The following is a 25,314-nucleotide window of genomic DNA, read 5'->3' on the forward strand; positions in this document are numbered from 1 at the left end:
ACAACAAATACTGCTTTCTTACCTTTTGCTCAAACTCCTGCTGGCGTTTCAGAACATCCTGACAATAGCTCTCCATGGTCCTGTGTCTCTGTCTCTCTTGCTCCCGGGCAACCTGCTGCTTCTCCCTCATCTCCTCCACCTAACAAACAAGCACACGTGACAGGATCTGAGTAGGTCTATAGGACACAGGAGGAAAGAAGTAGAGATAGAGGGGAAAGGACAGATAGGAAGCAAAAATACTCCAGAAGAAAAATGAAGTGACTAAGAGAAGGAGAGTGGCATACAACTCTAAATCCAGAAACTTGGGAGGTTGAGGCAGGAGAATTGTCATTATTAGATCAAGGCCAGCCAGGACCACATACTGACCTCTAGGGTACCAGGCCAGCCAAAGTAGATAACAAGACCCTATATCATTCAAGCAAGTCTAAACATTAAAAGGAGGTGCGGGCTAGCAAGGTGGCTCCATGGGTAGAAAGGCTTGCCACTCAAACCTGACAATCCAAGTTCAATCCCTGGAATCTCTACTGGAAGGAGAGAAGCAATTGCCCTAGCTTGTCCTCTAACCTGTACATAAGGACCACCGCATGTTCGAGCTTCATTTGCCCCTCCCACCACCACCTCCACCTCCACCCCCACCACAAAGAAAGAAAAAACAGTATATTTTAAAAATTAGAAAAAGTGTTGAGTGACCGTGGTACACACCTTTAATCCCAGCATTTGTGAAGCAGAGGCAGGTGGATCTCTGAGTTCAAGGCCAGCCTGGTCTACAGAGTGAGTTCCAGGACAGCCAGAGCTGTTATATAAAGAAATTCAGTCTCAAAAAATAATTATTAAAAATGAAAATAAAAGGACAAAAAAATAACAAGAGTACCTCCAAGGCAGAGAGAAAAGCACTTTGACAGGAAAACACTTAAAATCCAAACAAGGACAAGGTCAGAGGAGGGGAGAAAGAGGCAGCTGCCACACTGGCACATACCTGTAGCCACAGCTACTCAGGGTTTGAGGCAGAAGGATTTCACACAGCCAAGCATTTAAGACCAACTTTGGCAACAAAGCAAGATCCTGCCTCAACAAAGGAAGCGAGAAAAAAAGCCGCAAAAGACTGCAAAAGGCTAGTCACAGAGGAGGGAGCCATCCGGACACACAGTGGGAAATGACAAAGACAGCTCAGAGTGCTCTGAGGAAGGCACGGTGGCCAATGTGACACAGGAGGTTCAGAGGCCAGAGCAGCAGCAGAGGTTTGAGTGGCCCACTGGGAACAGCAATGGACAGCAATGGCCCGGGAGGGCAGAGCAATGGACTGGGAAGGCAGAACAAGGTGAGCAAACGGGAAAATTAAAACCAGCATCAAGGTGACTGTCTCACTCTCCCCCACCTCAACCACGAAGGGCAGCAAGAACCCTGCCCTTCTGCCCAATACTATGCAGATCTGAGATTCCAATCAGGCCATCACTCCCCAAAGACAAAAGGCTCACCCTTTTCTTCTTTAATTCGGCCTCACGACTGGCATGGTCATTGCCATGAATGATCTGGGGAGCAGAGGATGGTCTGGAGGTTACTTTCTTCCCATTTTGCCTTGCGGGCTGGTTGCCAAGCAAGAAAAGAAAAAATTAAACACAGTTGATGAATCCATGGAAACCACCTCCCACCCAGAGGAGCAGGGAAGATAGTGTGGATGAGGGCTGAAATCTGCTTGGGCAGAAATCTTGCTAGGGCAAGGCCCTTCTCTAATAACCAGGCAGGAACTGAGAGGAAAGTGGTAGGGACAGGGGCAGCCAGGAAGGTTTCCCCAAGGCCAAAGAGAAACCTTTCCTGACAAACAGCTCCCAAAATGAGGTCTTGGAACCCAGAGCAACAAGCTCTGAGAACTGACCAAAAATAGAAATTTGGAGGGTGAGGGTGTATGGCTCAGTGGTAGAACACTTGTCCAATAAGCTCAAGGCCCAGTATGGCTCAATACCCACCCTACAAAAGTAAACAGGGATGTCAATAATCTCTTACAAGGAAACCAAGCACAAAGCAGTATACAGCTTTCTCAGAAAAAAACCTCAGATATTCAAGTAACTCTCCTACAGCTATATGGACTGGGAGAAAAGGGTAGATCTGTCCATCCTTTTGAGGAGTCACCCAATAACTAACCTGACTCCCAACAATACACACACCTTACCTGAAGGTAAAGGCCACTTACCTTCTTACAGCCTTTGGAACCTTTACCTGGTTTTTTGTTTTCTGCAGAGACGAGAGAGAGAGAGAGAGAGAGAGAGAGAGAGAGAGAGAGAGAGAGAGAGAGAACGAATTACTATCACCCCTCTACCCAATGGCAATTAATACTTTAATCAGAAGGCCAAGCCAACTAGGAAATTTACAAGCCTCAGACGCTCTGTCTGTGTAGATCCAGCATAAGATAGAACTACAGATGGCGAAGACCATCACATGTCAAGAGGAAGTAACTAGGCACAATAGTTAGCGAATTGTCTCAGTGTAAACTCCATAAATTCTTAATGAAATTCTCTTGGGTGACCTGAATGTGTGTTTGTTACTACCTCTCCTCACCATGCCCAAAGTACTGCTTAAAACGACTAGGAAACACGCCTTTGGGGGTGTCGCTAGCGGTGTCTCCACAGAGGTGGAAACATGGGTAGAAACATCATCCAATGGACTAGAGTCCCAGACTGAATCAGAGGGAGAGGAGACAGAAGGCAGCTGAGCGCCAGCACTCACCTATCCTCACTTCCCAACCATAGCTGCCAGTGGGCAGCTGCATCACGTTTTACCCTCCATGACTTCCTACCACAGTGGAATGTAACCCACCAAATACTAAGTCAAAAGAAGCCCTTCATTAAGGACAGCAGCAACAACTGAATTGATAGGCTAGAAAACCACGGAGGGAGCTTATTTGGAATAAAAATCCAAAGAAAAGAAATTATAAATGAGAACAAAACTGGAAAATGTAGAAACTAATCTTCAAAAACAGACTTCTTGGAAAAGAAAAGGAACAAATAGAGAATCAAGCATTTCTAAATAACAGATGAAAATTCTTTACCTTGAAGATAGGCTTAAGGTTTCAGATGGGAAAGGTATATAGAGCATCAAGATTAAAACATGGGTGCCCAGTTGATCTTCTGGTCAAAGTGAGGCAAGAGGGAGAAAAGGGAACTACACCTGAGAAAATCTCTCCATAAGACTGGCCCATGGGGCATTTTCTTAGTGACTGATGGAATATGGTGCAGGACATTGTAGGTGGTGCCACTGCTAGGCTGGTAGCCCAGGGTTCTATAAGAAAACAGCCTACACACTCGAATGCCAGCGTGGCCTCTCAGTCACAGAGTTCCAGCCAAAGGAGAATGAGTAAAAAAATAAAATAAAATAAAAAGCTGGGCGGTGGTGGCGCACGCCTGTAATCCCAGCACCCTGGGAGGCAGAGGCAGGTGTATTTATGAGTTGGAGGCCAGCCTGGTCTACAGAGTGAGTTCCAGGACAGCCAGGGCTATACAGAGAAACCCTGTCTCAGAAAACCAAAAAAAAATAATAATATATGAATGAAAATACATTCTATAAAAATACATAGTTGTATGAGAACATACATTATGCCAAGTGTGTGACATAAAATGTGGCAGATCTATTCTTAGGTTTCTGAGGAACCTTCACACTGATTTCTAAATTGGGCTTACCAGTTTCCACTCCTACCAGCAGTAAATAATGCTCACCTTTCCCTATATCCATGTCAGAACTTATCATCAGTATATTTGGGGAAGCTGGCATTTTGAAGATACCAACCTATGTGCTATCCATGCCAAACATGTAACAATTATGCCAAAAGATATCCAGCTAGCATGAAGAGTATGTGCTTCAGAGTTCAATGAGGGGAAACATTTCATTCTCAAAAAAATAAATAAATCCCTCTTCCTGTTATCAGTAGGTCTGAACATTAGATTATTTTTTCCATAGGGTCAAAAGATCTGTAAGTATATGGCTGTAAGTGGAAACACAGGGGGCAGAATCCGGTGTTGTCAGTTTTTCTGTTTTTGTTTGTGTGTGAATTTTTTAAAATATAAATAAAAGATGTTAAAGCATTAATGTAAGCAAAATGTTTCAGAGAACACATTTCAACAGTTCAACTTTATAACAATTATAAATAAACCAGTTAAAATTTTCAGAACAATGCCAGCATTTGGATTTTTTTTAAAAGTAAGTAAATTTCTTATTGACAACAACTAGATGATGTTTGTAGCATTTTTACCAGACAGTAGATTCTATCTACTCACTATACCTTTTGAAGTTATCCTATATACAAGTATGTTGTCTATCTCTGTTTCTGTAACTCTGCTATTAAAATACATTAAACTAATTTTTTTAAAGCTGGGCGGTGGTGGTGTATGCCTTTAATCCCAGCACTCAGAAGGAAGCAGGTGGAACTCTATAAATTCAAAGCCAGCCTTGTCTACAGAACAAGTTCCAGGACAGCCAAACTGTTACACAGAAAACTGTTGCAAAAAAATAGAAAAGAAAGAAAGCAGGCTGAGCAAGCCGTGAGGAACAAGCCAGTAAGCAGCACTCTTCCATGGCCTCTACTTAAGGTTTTTGTTTTGTTTTTTTATTTTGTTTTTTTGTTGTTTTTTTTTTGCTTTGTTTTTTTTTTTTTTTTGGATTTGGTTTTGTCGAGACAGGGTTTCTCTGTGTAGCTCTGGCTGTCCTGGAACTCACTCTGTAGACCAGGCTGGCCTCCAACTCAGAAATCCACCTGCCTCTGCCTCCCAGAGTGCTGGGATTACAGGCGTGCGCCACCACAGCCCAGCTATCTACTTAAGTTTTTGCCTTCAGGTTCCTACCTTGAATTCCTTCCTTCAAAGACGAACTGGGTGATTAGGACATGTAAGCAGAAATAAACCCTTTCTTCTCAACATTGCTTTTTGGTAATGGTGTTTTACCACAGCAATAAAAACCTAAGAGTGGGGTCTGGGAATGTGCTCAGTAATGGATTAAATGCTCAGCAATGACCTGGGTTCTATCCCCAGTAGTGACAAAATAAGAAAAAGTTACCAACAACAAAACCTATCCTAGCATACCTGACATAATTTCTGAACCCTGAGAATAAAGAAAAAAGTTCCAGGCTGGGAACTATGGTACATGCCTTTAATCCCAGCACTCAGTAAGCACAGGCTGGCGGAACAGTACAAATATGGATCTCTGAGTTCAAGGCCAGCCTAGTATACACAGTGAGTTCCAGGACAACCCTGGAAGAAAAAAGAAAAGAAAAAAGAAAAAAAAAGCAACCCTGTCAGAAAAAGAAAACAAAAGAAAGGCAGGCAATCGTGGTATATGCCTGTAATCCCAGCACTCGAGAGGCAACAGCAAGTGGATCTCCAAGTTCTGAGGCCAGCCTGGTCTACAGAGTGAGTTCCAGGGTAGTCAGGGTTACACAGAGAAACCCTGTCTTGAAAAAAAAAAAACAAACAAACAAAAAGAAAGTGGGAAAGGAAGGAGGAGAGACAGAAAAGTTTTCCAAGTGTCCAAATCAAAGTTCCCAACAAAAAAGAAGCAGAGTCTGAATAGTTAAGAGCAAGGCCACTGTGACTGGGATATCTCTTATCCAAAACACTTTTCATCAGAAGTAAGTCAGATTTTGATTTTTCTAGTTTGGAATGTTTATATATAAACAATGGGATATAAAAGGGAAGAGCTGAGGATATAATTCAGTTGATACAACACTTGCACAAAGCCCTGGGTAAAGAAGAAAATCAGTTGTGTTAGAAGGTGTTTTATTGGTCAGATCTACTCAAGTTTTGTTGGTAGCCATATTTTCTCCTTCCCAGTAGATACATAAACACAACCACTTCCCCATCTTAAAACTATTGCTGGTTTCCATTCTAATGTCAACAAATCCTTAAAGTATACTGGCTGGCCCAGTTCCTCAGTTTTTTTTTTCCCTTGGCTGCTGTCATTCCTTTTTCACCAACATTAAGAAAATTGAGAGGAAACACCTGGGTTCTTTACCTAGCACCACAAAACCCAGCATGGCGGTGCACATCTGTTCTATCGGCCCTTTAGGAGGTGGAGGCAGGAGAACTAGAAACTCATATTAATTCCTTGGCTGTGTAGTGAGTTCAAGGCCAGTGGGGGCTACTTAAAACACTGTCTCCAAAAAAACAAAAACCAAAAAAGAAAGAAATGTCTTGAGAGAAGAGAGCCAAGTTAAACTATGAAAGTCGTTTATGTTTCATATATACCTTAAACCTAGACTAAAGATAATTTTTAATAATTCTGTGTACGTGACAAAATTTCAGTGTAAATTTTTTACTTGTGACATCATATGGGCACACAAATCGTTTCAAGGTTAAAGCTTAAATTAGGAAGTCCAGTAAGTCCTGAGGAAAGGAACTAATTATGTTCTAGCCAAATTTCTTGATCTGATCACTTTTATGTTAAAAATATTTCCTTCCTTGCAAAACTACTGCCAAAAAATAAAAATCAGGGACTATGGTAGAAATGTATTCAACAGGTTCCAAGGTCCAAGTGAGGGTGGGGTAGGAAGAGGAGGAAAGGGGGAGGAATAGGAGATAAACAATAAAATTAAGTCTGAATAAAGGCTGCAAACAAAGTAAATCAAACAAAATAGGGTTAAACAGGAAATTGGTAAATTTTGATTGATTGGTGATGTGGCTGAGAACTGTAACTTAAAACCCAAGAAGAAAATCCTCAGGGACTTGCTCAGAACTAAGACGTTCAACAAACTCGAAGAATCAAGAGATGGGCACCAGAAAAATAAACCGCACAAAATGTGCTACAAGTATCACTCTGAACGGGTAGAAACAAAAGAGCTACTACTTAACTCTGGCAACATGTTTGTGATCAGTTTAGCAAAAAGGAGGGAGTTAGAGGAAACAATATCCAATGAGATGGTAGAAATCTGACCAGAATAGTTGCCATAGCAATACAGTCTCATTATGTAGCCCAGACTGGTCTTAAACTTGCAGCAACCTTCCTGCCTCAGCCTCCCAAATGCTGGGAACACAGGTATGAGCCAGCAAACCCAGCAATGTCACTGCTTGAAAAGTCTTTATTTCCAAAGTATTTTGTTGCAACACAAAGGAAGGTGATAGCTAGAATGAACTAGGTCTCAGTATTTCTACTCAACAATTTCCACATCTCTGACTTAATTGACAAAGGAGCCCTAGCACTGGATATAGGCAAGCAATGAGAGAAATGACATCACTCAGAAGAAAGTATCCACTTCAAAGAGGAAAAGAAAGCGTGGGAGGACAAAAGGGGATAGTCAATCACTACTCAGCACTCACGATTCTCTGGCCACTGGCTTTACTACAGTTTCTTAGGGAAAACATCCACCACTATGTAGCTGGCAGATCGGCTTCTTACTCTGCCACAACACCTACCTAGATATATGATTCTGAAGAACTGTTTTTGTTTTAGAGAGGTAAGTCTTACTATGTTGCCCAGATGGGTCTGAAACTCTGGCTCAAGCAATGCTCCTGCATCAGTCTCCTCTATCAGCTAAAGATAGAGGTATACACAATCACATACATACATGACTGAATTTTTTTTTAATTCCTGAGACCCATTGCATGCATCTACTAATATCTGGGCCTAAAATCATCAACTCAAATATCATTATCTAACACAGATTTGCCCCTTATATCTTCCATATTCTCCCCACCCAAATGTCCCTGCATATCCACAGATGTACTGACTTTATCTGTCCCTTCTGTCCTCTTCCTGGCATCTAACTTACCTTGATGTCCTCTAGAGCTTCTGTATATAGGTGTTCAGCACTCGTAGATGCCTTTAGCCTCTCCTCAGGACAGCTGGCCAACCTCCCACCCTTGATCTTGGCTCTCCAAGCAACAAAAGTTTACTTGTAAAAGTTTTCAAAAGATAGATGTTCTTTCTGGAACATTAATCTTGAACCCAGAAGGGAAAGGAGGTGTCCTCCAGACTCACCATTGTCAGACTGGATCTATATCTCTACCTCTTCTTAAAAAAGAAAAAAAAAGTACAATAAAATCCCTGCTGCTCTTCTAGGGTCCCTACCATTCTGCTGCATCTGTCACTAAAGAATCACTTTTCCTCATTTACTGAAGTTCATGGCTCTCTGCTTCGTTTTCCAACCAAGTTCAATCACCATCCACTTGGAGGTCACCAGGTAGCCCTTCCAATAACCTGGGTTTCCTACTTCCTTGGTATCCTCACCTCCAAAGATCTCCACTAACCATACTGCTACTCCTAGCCCTTCTAATACACCAACCCTAATCCCTACCCCTACCTTTATACTTAAACTTACCTCTTACCCATATCCTATCCTAAACCAGACCCAACCCTAATTCCAACTCCAACACATACACCTACCCTTTCCCCTACACCTACCCTTAAACCTACACTTACATCTGCATGCCTAACTCCAACCTGACCCCTTCCCCATCCCTACTATTTTTTTGGGTTTTTTTTTTTTTTGGATTTGATTTTTTCTGAGACAGGGTTTCTCTGTGTAACAGGCTGTCCTGGAACTCAGTCTGTAGACCAGGCTAGCCTCGAACTCAGAAATCCACCTGCCTCTGCCTCCCAGAGTGCTGGGATTAAAGGCATGCGCCACCACCGCCTGGCTTCCCATCCCTACTATTAACCTTACACTTACACTTGCCTTTACTCCTTAGCTTACCCTTACCCCTACTGTTAACCCTACCCCTACCCCTTTCCCTACTACAACACCAATTCCGAACATACTATCCCTTAATACTTCCCCTAACACAAACCCTTCCCTTTTCCCTAACCCTTAACACTAACCCTAACTCTAATCTGTACCTTCACAATTACCTTACACTGATCTTATGCAACTATCACCCAACCATCCATTCACAACTAGACTAAAGGGGGCACCATGTGCAGTTTCCTGAACTTCTTTCTGAAAGTAGTCTCAGACACCTCTCCCATAGTCAAGTTTATGAGTCCAGTCTCCTAGATACTCAAACCTTATATTCATTCTTTACTAATCCAGGTACCTCCTTTCCCTCTGTTGCCCCACCAGGATACCTTTACTAGTACTTATTAATCAAGTAGTCAGCAAACAGCCTGCCTCCAGATTATAAACCTCTGCCACCAACAGTTGCAATTATGAGGTTTTAGGTTTGGGGCTTTTCTGAGTTTTTCTGATACAGTGTCTCACTTTTTATCACAGGCTTACCTGGAACCCACAGCAATTCTATTGATTCAGCATCTCAAGTGCTAAAATTACAGGTGTTACCTTCCACATCCAGCTAATAATTTGCTTTTTATTTTGCATGTGAATGTGGATATGATGCAAGTACTGCACATGTATGCTTACATGTGTGAGGCACAAAGTAGGCATGGAGGCACATGTGCATGTATGTTCTACATTCACATCACATGACTTCTTCAGTTCCTCTCCACTTTATTGGAGCAGTGCCTCTCAACTGGACCCAGAGCTAACTGATTTGGCTAGCGTTACCTAGCCAGCTTACCCCGGTGGACTGCTATCACTGCCTCTGAGGTACAGAGATAACAAGAGGCTACCATGCCTGCCAGCTTTTATGTGGGTCCTAGGGATTTGAACTCTATTCTTTTTTTTTTGGTTTTTCGAGACAGGGTTTCTCTGTATAGCCCTGGCTGTCCTGGAACTCACTCTGTAGACCAGGCTGGCCTTGAACTCAGAAATCCACCTGCCTCTGCCTCCCAAGTGCTGGGATTACAGGTGTGCACCACCACCACCGCCCAGCTTTGAAACTCTATTCTTCATGTTTACATGGAAGGTACTTTATCCACTAAGCTGGGTCCTCAACCTAGATTTTTTTTTTCTTTTTGAGAAGTATCTCAATATGTAACTCAAGTTAGCCTAAAATTTGCAGTAATCCTACTTCTGTCTTCAGCATACTGAGATTAGAGGTGTGAATCTCCATGCTTGGTTACTGTAAACTTTTTATATTATAAAACACTCTGCCTTTTAAATAACCACTCAAAACTATTCAACTAAATTACCTGGGGATAAAGTTCAGTTATAGATCACTTGCCTAGTTCACACGAAGTCCTGGATTTGATACCCAGCACTACAGAAAATGTTCCTAAATACTCTTTAAAACTCCCCAGCAGGGTGTGGCTCATGCTCTGATCTCAGCCCTTGAGAGGCAGAAGTAAGAAAATTGCTGCAGGTTTGAGGCTATTTCCGTAGTGTGTTGGGGCTGCCTAGGCTACAGACTGAAACACTACCGCAATAAAAACAATAAGAATAATGGAAAACATTTCTGATAAAATAAATAGAAGAAATATATAGAAAAGCATGTTAAAGTTGGAAGATTATCATAAAAAATAATGCAAATAAAATTGTAGACATAAAAAATTACTAAATTAATTTAAAGAGGAATTATAAACAGTTTCTGATAAAATTGAAGATTTACATGAAAAGTATTTCTGCTAGTCTATGTCATTTTATTGGGGAATTGAGTCAGTTGATGTTAAGAGATATTAAGGAATAGTGATTGTTGCTTCCTATTATTTTTGATGTTATTTTTATGTTTGTGTGATATCTTCTTTTGGGTTTGTTGGAAGATTACTTTCTTGCTTTTTCTAGGGTGTAGTTTCCCTCCTTGTGTTGGCGTTTTCCATCTATTATCCTTTGTAGGGCTGGATTTGTGAGAGGATGTTGTGTAAATTTGGTTTTATCATGGAGTATCTTTGTTTCTCCATCTATCCATGTAAATCTCAAATTCTATCATAACATGTTTCTACTTCCTTTCTCAATTTTTAGCAATGTTTTTCATGTCTACCACTTTACACTTCAATTTTCCATGAAAATTTTCAATTTTAACATGTTTTTCTATATATCTCTTCTATATTATCAGAAATATTTCCCATGTAAATCTTCAATTTTATCATAAAATGTTTTTACTTTCTTTTTCAATAAAAGAACATGCTTTTCAAAAAGGAAAAAAGACAGAAAAAGAAAGCAGGCTCAGCAAGCCAGGGGAAGCAAGCCAGTAAGAAACATCCCTCCAAGGCCTCTGCATCAGCTCCTGCTTCCTGACCTGCTTGAGTTCCAGTCCTGACTTCCTTTTGTGATGAACTGCAACGTGGAAGTGTAAGCTCAATAAACCCTTTCCTCCCCGCTCCCCACAAAAAAAAAAAAAAAAAAAAAAAAAAAAAAAACCAATAAGAATAAAAAAAATGAGAGAGAAAAGAGATAAGTTCTGAAAGAACAGCAATTCATCCACTGGGCCTGATTTAGTTAAGAAATGTCTAACATTCAGAACTCAGGCAATGTGGTGGCAGTATCTTTTAGGGACCTAAATTCAGAGGAGCATGAGTCTGGCAAAGTGTTTTAAAACAAGTTCTTGCTGTATAATCTAAGCTGGCTGCAATTCCCTATGTAGTTAAGACTTCAATTTGTAACAAATTCTCCTACTTCTATCTTCTGAGTGCTAGGATTATTAGTATGCATCTGCATGCTAGTCAAACTGGGGAAATATATATTTGTATATTTGTATTTTTAAGACAAAGTTTCTCTGTTTAGTCCTAGTTGTTCTGGAACTTCCTCTGTAGACCAGGCTGGCCTTAAACTCAGAGGTTCATCTGCCTCTGCCTCCTGAGTGCTGGGATTAAAGGTGTACACCGCTATGCCTGGCTCAATTTTTTTATTCAAATACTTATAGCACAGTTAGCTCTCTCTATATATATATATGAGTGATGTATCCAACTGACTCAACTAACTGAAACAGTAACTGCATCTAAGGGCCAGCAAGATGGCTCAGTGAGTTAAGGAACTTGCCACCAACCCTGATGGTTGCATCCCGGGGTCCACACAGTGGAAGGAACTCACTCCCTCCTGAAAGCTGTCCTCTGAGCTGCACGTGTATACCATGGCTTGCACATATACAGACATTCATAAATTAATGTAATTAAAAAAATGATCTGTACTGCATATTATTCATCATCATTCCCTAAACATGTCTAACAAACATTTACTTGTACTATTTTAATAGATTATACTATTGTATTACATTGTATTAGATTATTACAAGGAACCTAGCAATGTTCTGAAATACAGAGGAAAATGTGTGTGGGCTAGGAGACAATACTATGCTGTTTTATAGAAGAGACTTGAATGCTCACCAATTTTATATCTGCCAGAGATCTTGAAAAGAGTCTCCAATGGAAATGCAGACAGAAAGTGCTTACCAATGCTAGGCACTACTCTAAGCATTTCATTTCTTTACATTCATGAATTATTCATCATTCTAGAAACTCAGGAGACTAGGGTAAAAGGATGGCTTGTGCTCAGCATTTGAGGGCCAGTCTAAGAAAAGTTGCAAGACCCAATCTGAAAAACCTCTCCTGGGCCCAGCAAGATGGTTGAGTGGGTAAAAGGATGCCTGCCTTCAAGCTTGACAGCCTGAGTTCAATCCCTTGGCCCACGCATGGTAGGGGAAGAGAACTGCTTACCACAAGTTGTCTCTGACCTCCGTGCATGTGCCATACCATGCAAGTACACACATAAACATTCACATGCGTGCATAAATGAAGAAACAGTTTTTAATCCTATACCGGAAAAGGTTTCATCAGCCTGTAACCCTAGGACTAAGGCAATGGAAACAGAAAGGTCCAGGCCATCTTCACAGTGACTTCAAGGCCAGCTTGAACTACATGGGACATTGACTCAAAAAGAAATTCCTCTTGGCAGGTGTGGTGCCTCTTGACACCTATAAAGCCAGCAATTCACGGATGAAGTCAGGCCACCTGGAAAGACCCTCTGTCAAAACGACAACAAAATCCTCAAAATACAATAGGTGGATATAATTAATACCTCTGTGCTGTAAATAAGGAAAATGGAGTTAAGGAGTTAAGTGACTTGACCAAGGCTATACAGCTAATTTAAAAAAAAATAAGTGAGATGAAATCAGTGTGGCTCCACCATAGAACCAGTACAACTTATGGGAGCAACTGAAAGGTATAAATTATAAAGACAGATGTTAGGGCCTACTATGCAGCATCACATGATATTAACTGCTGTTTACCTCATATTCAGCCACTTAATCTTGCTGAGTCTCCATTTTCCCATTTATAAAACAAGAACGGGAGAAAGAACCACAAGGCATCATAAGAATACCAAAGATATCATATGTAAAAGACCCAGACTGAGAGCAGGAACATACTGAGTAGCTTTGGACTTGTGAGCTGAGCACAGCAACACACTCCTACAATCCCAATACTTGAGAGGCTGAAGCAGGATGGGAAGGGAGTTTGAGGCCAAAATAGAGTACTTAAAAGAGCTCGAGGCTAACCTCAAAAAAAAAAAAAAAAAAAAAGCAACCACATGTGGTGGAACATGCCTGTAATCCCAGCACTTGGGAGTCAGAGGTAGGTGGATCTCTGTGAGTTTAAGGCCAGCCTGGTCTACATATTGAGTTCCAAGGCAGCCAGGGCTACACAATGAAACTCTTTCTTGGGGAGAAAGAGTTCAAGACCAGCCTCAGCCACACAGCAAGTTCAAGGCCAATCTCCCATAAATAAATAAACAAGACAGCAAAGTTGTTGCCAGGCAGTAGTGGCACACACCTTTAATCCCAGCACTTGGGAGGTAAGGGTGGGGGGAGGGAAACAGCAGCAGCAAAGTTGTTGTGAACAAAATACTATTGATTATTAAGTGTTGAGAGGATAGCAGAAGAAACTCACTGTTCCTAAGTTTCATCATGATGATCAGAGAAGCTGGAAAGAGATGTTCAAATCTGTCCACTTCCTCCTGTTGGAACAGAAGCAGGAATTTGAAGATAGACCTAGAAACCACAATTCTCCTTGAAGTCCCCAAAAGGCAAAAGAAAATGTCACAGAACATGATCAGGAAACCCTAAACAATTGGGAAATTGGGAGAATGGGCTATTCTGGATCTAGGGCCTGATATGGCTTAGCAGACGAAAGGAAAGGAGTATCTATCACTCAAAGAGAGAAACAGATCAGGACCTTTCTACCTGGATGGAGGCCACACCTCCAAAACAATTAATGGGTACTTGTAAGCATCATATCCCAAGTTAAGACTGGTGCTGAATGCCTCCACACTGGGAAGAACAGATGATATGTTTCTTCATTGAAGTGGAGTGATAGTGTGTTTTTTGAAGGGAGCTTCTGCATGTCATCTACCCTTCAAGATAGGGAAGGAAACAAATCCTAGGAGTCAACCTGGAGAAATAGATTCTCAGAATTCTTACTTATGGCTGCATAGACTGAAGTCAATGCTAATGTCAGAAAGTGGTACAGGGGTATCTCACTTACATATGTGGCCAGGGTCTGCACCCTGGCAAGAGGAGGAAGGATTTGTCATTTGTCCCTCCATTCTTGGGTCACCGACTAAAAAAACCCAGCACAGTGGCTATGTGTCTATGTGAGTCTCTGCTACATGGGAAAACACTAATCCAGGTAATTCTTAATTGCTGGAAAAGGTGGAGCCTAGGTCTCTTTGCTCATCTGTCAATGAGGGGAAAGGCTGCTATGCTTATTTTCATGATGAGGTAGAATGAAGGGAAGTGTGCAGGTTTGAATCAACAGGGTCCACACACTTTTGCCTGATTAAACCTATTCTGAATCCTTCCATAGGTGGTGGACTGGAATGGTGTGTGTACATTTCATTTGTGTTGAAGTCAACAGCACATTAGTATTGAAGGGACTAGGGCCTCTGGTTCTCTTACAAGAGTAAGAAACAAGGCATAAGGCTATGCAATTATAAACTCAATGAATTTGCTCTTCCCTTGGGAAGTGTGCATCTCTCATTTTACCTTAGGTGAGAAGAAATATGTCTGGCAGTTGTGATGCATACTTTTAGTCTTTCTTTCTTTCTTTCTTTTTTGTGATGCATACTTTTAATCCCAGCACTCAGGAGGCAAAGGCTGGCAGATCTCTATGAGTTCGAGGTCAGCCTAGCTTACACACAGAGAGAGAGTTCCAGGACAGTCAGGGCTGCACACACATGCCCCACTCAAAAAAAAAAAAAACCTGTCTCAAAAACAGTAGCAATAACAACAAAAATTAAGGGGCTGGAGAAATGGTTCAGTGATTAAGAGCACTGACTGCTCTTTCAGAGGTCCTAAGTTCAATTCCCAGCAACCACATAGTAGGCTCGCATCATCTATAATGGAATCCGATGTCCTCTTCTGTTGTGCAGGTGCTCATGTAAATAAAGAGAACATTTATATACATGAATAAATAAAATTTTAAGCAGGAGAGAAAATCTGAGCTCTTGTGTTATGGATACGGAGAGATTTCTAATGCAATGCATTGTGGGATGATCAGTGATATCACTGGCTTTCTGAGCTAAATGGGAGGGGAGAGTCATCTGCATCTCTACTGCTCAGATGCCCCTCTCTTGGTCAATCTGGTGATTATAAATCATTTGGAGGGTGGGGTTCTGTCTCTACCTCAAAAGGGATGAAAATAAACCTGAGTTTCTCTACCCTGAGGTCTGAGAGGCATAACATTATCTCAATTACCAAAGTCTATTCCCAGGCACTGTAAGCCAGTTTGGGTGGGCCTTTACTAAGACAGAAAACAGCAATTCTTTACGGGGTATATATGGGGTCTAATTTTCCATAATGAAGAGTCTCCAGTGCAGGAGGAGGGGTAAATCTGTGTGGTTGCCCATAAGTCTCTGTCTCCGATGATTCTGAGGGCTTATATTCGGGCCGATCATATCGACTGGTTACTCTGCAAGAAGGGTAAATATGGGAAGGGCAGGTCTCTACGTTAGGAGCTTTCTTCCTCGAGATCTTACACATTTCTGAGCTCCCCTATAGCCGTATGGAGAAGGACAAGCCCAGTTGAAGACCTATGCCTTAATAAGGCAGAAATCGGCCTGCTCAGCCTTGTATTGGAAATTATTTTCTTATAGGGCAGGGATGATATCATCCACCATTTGATGGGTTGACACCTGTCTCCATTACGCAATGAAAATATAAACGTAATAGACCTTCTCACACATGGAAAGGGGGCGTCTGTCTACATGGGAGAAATGGCAGTAATGCAGAATGACGCCCAAATATTATGAAAGGCGGAAGGCAACCGACATTTTGTCTCATACGCATGGTCAGTGCCTCTCTACATATCCAGGGTGCACCTTTAGAGCCTCTCTGAGGCCGCCAGAATGCAGTTCAGTGCATCGCCACATGTGGAGCTATCCGTATCCCTCTTCTAGGCCCTTCTACCTTACAAACGAGCCAGCTTTTCACCTCTCTAGTCCAGGATGGCAAGCATCTCTGGTTTCACCTTAAGAAAAAAAAAAAAAAAAAACAATCCTATTTCACTGCTGGCCTGGTGAGCACGCACCACGGAAAAAAAAAGAGAGAAGTCTCTTACCTACACTTCCGGCAGGGACCTCGGAGGGCAGCTAGAAGCACGATGTCGATGTCGGCGGTTGAGAAGTGCACAGCTAGGCTCCGCCCAGACTTCCGGATCCCAGCCCAGCTCTTCGCTCCGCCTGATTTGCGTAATACGCAAGGGAGGAGTTTCGAGATAATTGCTGCGTCGCGCAGTCCCGCCCCCGCTCCCACGCTGGCCCCGCCTCCTGGCTGCCTGCGGTTACAGAATAACGAAGAGGGGGGCGGGAGCCTGGCGATCGGGGGATGGGGGGTGCGGGGATGATTTGTGTCTGTGTGTTTGTGTGTGTGTTTGTGTATACTCATGTGACCACAAAAGCTATTTGTAAGATGAACTCTTTTGTGTGGCCTCCTGGCTAGTGTTAAAGATGTATCTTCTCTTGTCACCGTTACCAAAGAAATCACCGGCGACATTAGATGAGGGTAGGGGGCAATGATTTGTCCTCCTGGAAGATGGCGACAGACCGGGTGCGAGAAAATGGCCGCCGGGATCACGTGTCTATTTGGCTGCGTATTTCCCACCTGAAGTGAGTTAGCTGTTTTCAGCAGCCTTCCAGTCTCACAGGGCCCTACAGCATGGCAAGGCTCAGCCGGGAGCAGGAAATGAAACTCTTTGGGATTGTCACTCACCGTTTTACCCTCTTCTCCCATAATATGTGATTCTTGTGTATGCAGAAAATAAACCTATCCTTAAAGCGAGGTTAGGTAAGGGTGTCTTTAAAATCCATTTCAGGAAACTCCTGACTTGACTGGGAAGTGAGATAACCCTCCAAAAAGCTATTAATTCCTTCCTGATCTTTTTCTTCCAGTCCCTTCCCCCTCCTCAAAGTCTAAACCTTAAGGGTGGGGTTGGGCTAGATAAAGCAACAACCCAGAACGTGTGTTCTTCACCTGCAACTCATTCCTGCTGAAAATAAGCTCTTTTGCTCTCCTTCTCCTTATAATACAGGATTCGCTGCTACCTTTCTCTCTAGACACCAGATTCTTCTGGACCCCCAAAGTAGCCATAGTATTTACAGGCTCTATTCACCTATTGTTGCTCTATGCAATTTCTAATACAATCTTTTTTTTTTATGACTCCCAGTTGAGTAAGAATCACAGCATTCCTTGTCCTTGTTTATCACAATAATACACTGTAGTAATTTTTTTCTTAAATTTTTTTATAGATTTGTTCTAGTTTGTGTATGTGTGTGTTGCTTTTATGTATGTATGTGCACTATATAGATGCCTGATGCATGTGGAGATCAAAAGAATGCTTTGGATGCCCTGAATCTGGACTTGGCAGATGGTTGTAAGCCACCATGTGAAAGCTTGCAGTCCAACTCAGGTCCTCCGCAAGAGCAACAAGCACTCCTAACTGCTGAGCCATCTCTCCCTGTTCACTATAGTTCTTTTTGTTTATTTGTTTTTTGGATTTGGTTTTTTCAAGACAGGGTTTCTCTGTATAGCCCTGGCTGTCCTGGAACTCACTCTGTAGACCAGGCTGGCCTCAAACTCAGAAATCCTCTGCCTCCCAGAGTTCTGGGATTATAGGTGTGTACCACCACCACCTGGCTTCACTATAGTTCTTAATGTAGCTGCATGACCACAGGAGAGAGGACTCTTCAAAGAAAGAACAGTTCATCTTTGAACTCTCAAATCCGGTACAACACTGACTTCAAGCAAATTTGTTAACTGAAATTAAGAGCTGCACCATAAGCCAGGCGGTGGTGTTGCATGCCTGTGATCCCAGCACTTGGGAGGCAGAGGAAGGTGGATTTCTGGGTTCAAGGCCAGCCTGGTCTACAGAGTGAGTTCCAGGACAGCCAGGGCTATACAGAAAAACACTGTCTCAAAAAAAGCAAAAAAACCAAAAAGATAAAAAAAAAAAAAAAATTAAAAAGAAAAAAAGAAAAAAACCAAATCCCCCCCCCAAAAAAAACAAAAAACAAAAAACAAAACAAACAAACAAAAAAAGAACTGCACCACAAACCAATGGGGATTGAACAGTTTAATAAGTAGCATTGGGAAAATTGGACCAGGATAAAGAAATATAAATACCAGGTATGGTAGTACATACTTCAGACTACGGAGTCTGAGATTGAAGGATCAGGAATTCAAGGTCATCCTGGTTTGCCAGGGTGATTTAAAAAGGAAATTCATGATTTTTGAGACAGAATGTCTTCTAGCCCAGGATGTTCTCAGAATCTTTGTATAGCAAGGATGACCTTGAACTTCCTCATCCTTCTCTGTGCAGCTCTGGAATAATAAGATTATAAACATGTACCACCACACCCAATTTCAATGTATGCCCTGCAATGGATCCGACACAATGCCTCTTGCATGTTAGGCAAGCACTGTACCATCTGAGCTAAATACCCAAGTTCAGTCCAGTATCTTAAATGATTGTCTCCAGAGGAACAGGAAAGTCCAGAGTACCAATGAGAGAGAGTTATGATACAACAAAACCTGTAAAGTAATACAAGCTCATCTGGTGCACAAAAAACACAGAAACAGAAGGAAGATAAAATTTGCAAATAATCTCATTTTTTTCCATTAGTGGTTCTCAAACTGTGATACTTGGACTACCAGAGGATCTTGGAAATGCAAATTCATGCATCAAGCCTAATTTTCTCAACTAGAACTCTGGCTGTGTACACCAAAGTTATTTGATAAAGCATCCAGGAATCATTATTTTTTAACTACCTAAAATTATGTATATATACATATATGTATATGTACATAAATGTATACATATACATTTATATATGTGTATGTATATAAATGTATATGCATGTATGTATATAAATATGTATATGCATGTATACATATTTCATATAATATATATTGTATGAGTATATATCTATACAATATATAATACATAATATTTATTATATCTTAAAGGACGTTGACTTGAGCTGGCAATACTTCCCACAAAAACCATAGCTTAACAAAACCCCAGTACCTTGCATGAGAAACCTCCTTTCAGATGATTGGGTCAGGGTAGTCAAAGTGACTCAGAAAACAGTATAGATTATTGATGTAGGTCTTGGTTGCCTCTCAGAGCTTGAGGGTGAAGACACGGTAAACTTAAGACAAACTCAGATGATTTGATCCGGGTCTAGCCTGAAAGCCTGTTTCCTGTATTTCCATGCTTCCAAAAAATACTATACAAGCTCCCCAGGGAGGAAGGCAATTAAACAGTTCTATTCAGCTGCAATACCTATGAGCCACTATATTACCAGTATTTTATCTATTTTATGTGTATTGGTGTTTTGCCTTTGTGTATGTCTGTGCACCATGGGCATGCCTGCTGCCTAGAGAGGCCAGAAAAAAGGTGTCAGATCCCTGGATCTACTGTTTCAGTTGTGAGCCACCTTGCAAGTGCTGGGAATCAAACCCCCATCCTAAAAAGCTATCAGTACTCTTAACTGGTAAGCTAAATTTGCAGCCTCTATGGCGTACTTTTTAGTAGTAAGTTTGAATTTTGAGCTTAAAGTGTATTTACAAGCTGGGCGGTGGTAGCGCACACCTGTAATCCCAGCACTTGGGAAGGCAGAGGCAGGCGGATTTCTGAGTTCGAGGCCAGCCTGGTCTACAGAGTTCCAGGACAGCCAGGGCTACACAGAGAAACCCTGTCTCAGAAAAACCAAAACAAACAAACAAAAAAAGTGTATTTACAAACATTCTACCACTGAGCCAAACTCACCCCTAGTCCTACAGTCTGAGCTACAGAATGAGTTCAAGACCGGCCTGAGCAACTGACCAAGACCCCGTCTCAAATTTTAAAAAGTCAAAAAGGAGGCTGATGACATAGCTCAATAAGAGAGCACTTGTCTAGCATGGGCAAGGCCTAGATTTCAATCCCTAAGACTTCAGAAAACCACAATAATTTAATAATGCACTTAAATATTGTCTAAGGCTGGGTTTGTAGCTCAGTGGCAGAATATTTTCCTAGCATGCACAAGGCCCTGAATTCCACCCCCAATACAGCCAAAAAGTTAAGGCAAATTAAAAAAAATATATATATATATGTATATATATATATATTTAGTGCATAGATCATCTGTATAAAAATATGTGCATGTAACATTCTCAAATTACCCAATTATCCTCAAAATGTTTTAAAACTACTTCTATTTTTCGATCCCAGCATCTCATCAACACGCATGCATTACACCTAACCTGTTTTAATGTGCAAATGGACTCCTACATTTTGTCAGGAATTGTATGTTTTTCTTTTAATTCTTATACCTCTTCTGTATTTTGTGAGCTTCAAATAATATTGATTGTTTTTTGAGACAAGTTCTCATGTAGCCCAGGCTAATCTCAAACTGGCTATGTATTGGAAGATGACCTTGAATTTCTTCTGATGCTTCTGCCTCTACCTCCTAACTACTAGAATTACAGATGAGTGTCACCCTGCCCAGATATTGTTTGAATATATTGATAGATTGGAAGAATCTAGGCTATCTGACTTATAGAATGTCCCACATTTGAAATTTATATTCTTTTTCTATGTAATTATATTAAGATTGGGTATTTTCAGCAGGATAGTACATAGGAGTATATAGGGAATCTCCATCACATCTAACTTGCATTGGCTGCTGGAGAGGGCCTTTACTGCATTGTCTCTGCAGATTTAGTTTGGGGATTTTATTTTTTAAACTAGTTCCCTTATAGGCTGCAAAGAAATTCTTTTATTTTCCTGTTAATATGATTAGTTTTTTTAAAAAAGATTTACTCATATGTGAGTACATCGTAGCTGTCTTCAGACACACCTCAGAACAGGCATCAGATCCTATTACAGATGGTTGTGAGCGACCATGTGGTTGCTGGGAATTGAAATCAGGACCTCTGGAAGAGCATACAGTGCTCTTAACCACTGAGCCATCTCTCTAGCCCCCTGTTAACATGGTTTTAATGGTTAATTTTAGATCTCTGTCTATGTAGGATCCACATTTTTGTTTTGTTTCCTTTTGTTTTGAGACAAGACCAAGCTGGCCTGGAAGTCAACAGATCTGCCTGCCTCTGCCTCCTCTGCTGGGATTAAAAGGCTGTGCCACCGTGCCTGGTATATTAAACTCACACTTTTAAGCAGTAGGTAGAAATGCAGTTGTGTTTCTTTTCATGTAATGAACCAGATTTCCTGCCATCAAATACAAAATAATTTCTTTTTTCCCATTAGCTTACCATGACAAATATATATATAAAGGTCTGTTAATGTCATTTTGATTGTAATGTTTTATAGTGTAACTTAGTATCTGATAAGGCAGTTTCTTCTCTTTAGTGCTTTAAGGTGATTTTATATATTATCACATAAATTTCAAAAGTTCAATTGGGATTTTTAGAGGAATTTTGATGAATTTATGAATTATCTTAGAGGTTTGAGGACTGAAGAAATGACTTTGTTGATTTCTGTCTAAGTATAAAGACCTGGATGCAGGGCTGGAGAGATAGCTCAGAGCACTGACTGCTCTTCCAGAGGTCCTGAGTTCAAATCCCAGCAACAACATGGTGGCTCACAACCATTTGTAATGGGATCCAATGTGCTCTTCTGGTGTGTCTGAAGACTGCTACAGTGTACTCATATACATAAAATAATTAAATCTTTAAAAAAACAAAAGACCTGGATCCAGATCTCCAGTACCCAAATAAAACTTAAGGTGTGTCTGTGAACCCTCTAGGGCCCTATGGCCACCAGGCTAGCTGAATCTGTGAGCTCGGATTCAGTGAGAGACCCTGCCTCAGAAAATAAGGTGGGGGAGTCTTCTGATTGGCCTCTGGTGTGCTTGCGTGGACACACACCAAAAAATAATTGGTATCATTGTAACAACAGTGGCTATAAACTATTCAATTCACCTTTACCTAACTGTGTTCTTTATTAAACTTTAACATTTTTCTTTTTATAAATCAGTCCAGCTGCCAATTTATATGAAAATCAGTGTGGAGTAGGACATGGTATTGCACACCTTTGAACCTAGCCCTTGGGAAGCGGAGGCAGGTGGATCTGAGTTCAAGGCTAGCCTGGTCAGCAGAGTGAGTTCCAGGATAGCCAAGGCTACACAGAGAAACTCTCAAAAGAAAGAAAGAAAAGAAGAGAGAGAGAGAGAGAGAGAGAGAGAGAGAGAGAGAGAGAGAGAGGAAAGCAGACAGATAAGCCAGAAAAGAACAAAAGAAAATTGATATAGGAGTACATCAAAAAACTAAGACCAGTCGGCGGCAGTGGTGGCGCATGCCTGTAATCCCAGCACTTGGAAGGCAGAGGCAGGTGAGTTTCTGAGTTTGAGGCCAGCCTGGTCTACAGAGTGAGTTCCAGGATAACCAGGACTACACAGAGAAACCCTGTCTCAAAAACAACAACAACAACAACAACAAAAACCCTAAGACTAAAAATTCAACTACCATAAAGTCCAGCTATACCATTCCTGGGAATGTGCCAACGGAACCTAAGGTGGCACTGTACAAAGGGACCTGCACATCCGTGTTTAGTTCAGCAATGCTCAATACCATGGCTTGGACCACGGACTGAAACCTTTCTCAGAAAGAAAAAGAACTGTTGCATAAAGATTTATAATTACATTCCAGTTTTCATCATTGTTGAATTCTGTTCTTAATATATAACACATATTTTGCACATCAAAGCTGTTTTTAAATATACTTTTGGGAAGAACACTGTGTTCAAGGGTACCCTGGGCTACATAGTGAGAATCAGGCCAGCTGGGGTTACACAGCTGCCTAAGAATACAACCAAACAAAACAGAAACAGTAAAGAAACACAAATTATGTTCTTTTCTTTTATATGGCCTTTTTTCATTAATTGTCATGGTATGTATATATGTGTATGTATATACACGCATAATCCTAAATACAACCTGTTTAGTCAGTAGAATGATTTTATATATATATATATGTATATATACATATATTATATATATATATGTTTTCAGGGCTGACCATTTGGTATTGGACAAACCAATTAGTGTGCTCTTCCCTGGGGAATTCTATTTCTCTCCCATTCTCAGCATCCCTTAATTGCCTACAGTTTTTTGTGTAGCTTTGAAGGCATGAGGGCCTTTCTTTTTTTCTTTTTTTCTTTTTTTTTTTTTTTTTTTTTCCCCGAGACAGGGTTTCTCTGTGTAGCCCTGGCTGTCTGAAACTCACTCTGTAGACCAGGCTGGCCTCGAACTCAGAAATCTGCCTGCCTCTGCCTCCCAAGTGCTGGGATTACAGGCATGCGCCACCACTGCCTGGCATGGGGGCCTTTCTCTGTCCACTTTGGCATGTTTATTGCTGTTGTTCATGTTCGCCTAATGCTTAGGCAGTCATAGATGTAATAAAAATTAATTTTTAAGATTCCATTAGGCCAGCCTGTGTGACCTTGGGTTTGCCTCCTGGAATGTGCCCAATTGATGCCTGGTTCGGATACTGCACATCGCCAGGGGATCGCAGTCCCTGATGGCTTCCTGCACGGATGAGTGCTTGGGATTCCATGTGTTTTTGCTGAACTTGTAAGAGACACCTGGATGGTGGATTAATAAGAACACTGACCTGTGGGCAGCCTCCTAGCTGAGAACATTGGATTTTCACTCTAGTCCAGCAACTCCACTGCTCACATAGATGCAGATGAATGAAGACCCCACTCAGGAAGACACATGGCCAGCAGTCCAGAGCTGATGCAGGCCATGCTGGAGTATCTGCAACCATGATGAAGAAGAGGACATCTCACAAAAATCATTGGACCAGTGTGGGACCAAGCAAACCTGTGTCCCAGCCCCAGTGAAACATCATAGGCTGCAGGATCCAGCATGGGTGGAGAGAGGGCAATGGCCCTGTCACTCAGTAGAAGGGGACTGTCCTGGACCAGGTGCCTGTGAATCCTTCCCTGTAGGCTATAAAGTATGATGGACTCGACTGTGTTTATGGATTAGAACTTAATAAGGATGGAAGAGTTTCTGATCCAGAAGTCCTCTCTGATAGAGTTGCAACATCTCAGATCAGCGATGCACACTTAGTGGACACAATGATTGGCAAAGCTGTGGAGTACATGTTTGAAACAGAGGATGGCTCTAAAGATGAGTGGAGGAGAATGGTCTTGGCATGAGCACCTGTCATGAACACATGGTTTTACATCACCTATGAGAAAGACCCTGTCTCGTACACATACCAGCTCCTAGATGATTACAAGGAAGGCGACCTCCAAAGATTCGCCTCCAGCAGAAAGGGAGCCTGGTAGGCAAGCAAGTGGAATATACCAAAGAAGATGTCTCGAAAAGGACTGGCATGGTCATCCATCAAGTAGAGGCCAAGCCCTCTGTGTGTTTCATCAAGTTTGATGATGACCTCCATATTTACATCGACACTTTGGTGACATTCTAGATGTCATCACAAACTTTGCCAAATTTGTGGAACTATTAAATGTATAATTTGGAGACATAAAGACTTGATTGCTTTCCAGTTTAATGAAAGCTTCGATGTCCCTGTGAACCCACAATCTCCACTAGCAGAGCTCGTGTTGTTCTGACTAGTGCAGACTGATTCGAACACAAGGCATCCGTGATGGGAGTCTTCTATCTTCAAAGTATCTGAGTGAGGAGGTCCTCCCTCTTACAAGAAGGCTGTCTGTTGGGGGTTACAAGCGAGGTGGTAAAAGTTAAGATTGTATCATAGTCATTTAAACCTGGATAGGTTGTAACCATTTTCCCTTCACTCTGACACTGTCTTACTCTGCTGCCACAATGCAAGCATAGTTTGTTATTTTTGTTACTGCCTTTTTTGAGAGATGATGTATCTATATAGCTACCTGTCTAGATCTGCCTCAGTGTGCCTATGGATATATTATACACCCACAGAGGCACTCACCGCTGGCACTCCTTTCCTTGCGGATTGGGGTGGGGGTGATAATGTTTTCTCCAGTTCAACAGGAGTGCTTGACCCAAGTCAGTCCTATTTATAA

General features: G+C 41.6%; 1 protein-coding gene across 2 annotated transcripts in view; it reads right to left on the minus strand.

The window, feature by feature from the left end:
- Gnl3l (G protein nucleolar 3 like) overlaps positions 1–16,474 on the minus strand; it is a 35,438-nt gene extending 18,964 nt beyond the window's left edge. The window contains exons 1-5 of one of the 2 annotated variants that reach the window (XM_052170703.1): positions 16,360–16,474; positions 13,693–13,759; positions 2,189–2,229; positions 1,476–1,583; positions 23–139 (exon numbers count right to left, since the gene is read on the minus strand). In XM_052170703.1, the coding sequence (XP_052026663.1) occupies positions 23–139; positions 1,476–1,583; positions 2,189–2,229; positions 13,693–13,711 (285 nt within the window). In that variant the 5' untranslated portion in view covers positions 13,712–13,759; positions 16,360–16,474. Of the gene's footprint in view, positions 1–22; positions 140–1,475; positions 1,584–2,188; positions 2,230–13,692; positions 13,760–16,359 lie in introns of those variants that run through there. The other variant, XM_052170704.1, reaches the window with a different exon arrangement.
- Between the last annotated feature and the right edge of the window lie 8,840 nt (positions 16,475–25,314).

Source organism: Apodemus sylvaticus, chromosome X (assembly GCF_947179515.1).
Source record: "Apodemus sylvaticus chromosome X, mApoSyl1.1, whole genome shotgun sequence".
Taxonomy (NCBI): Eukaryota; Metazoa; Chordata; class Mammalia; order Rodentia; family Muridae; genus Apodemus; species Apodemus sylvaticus.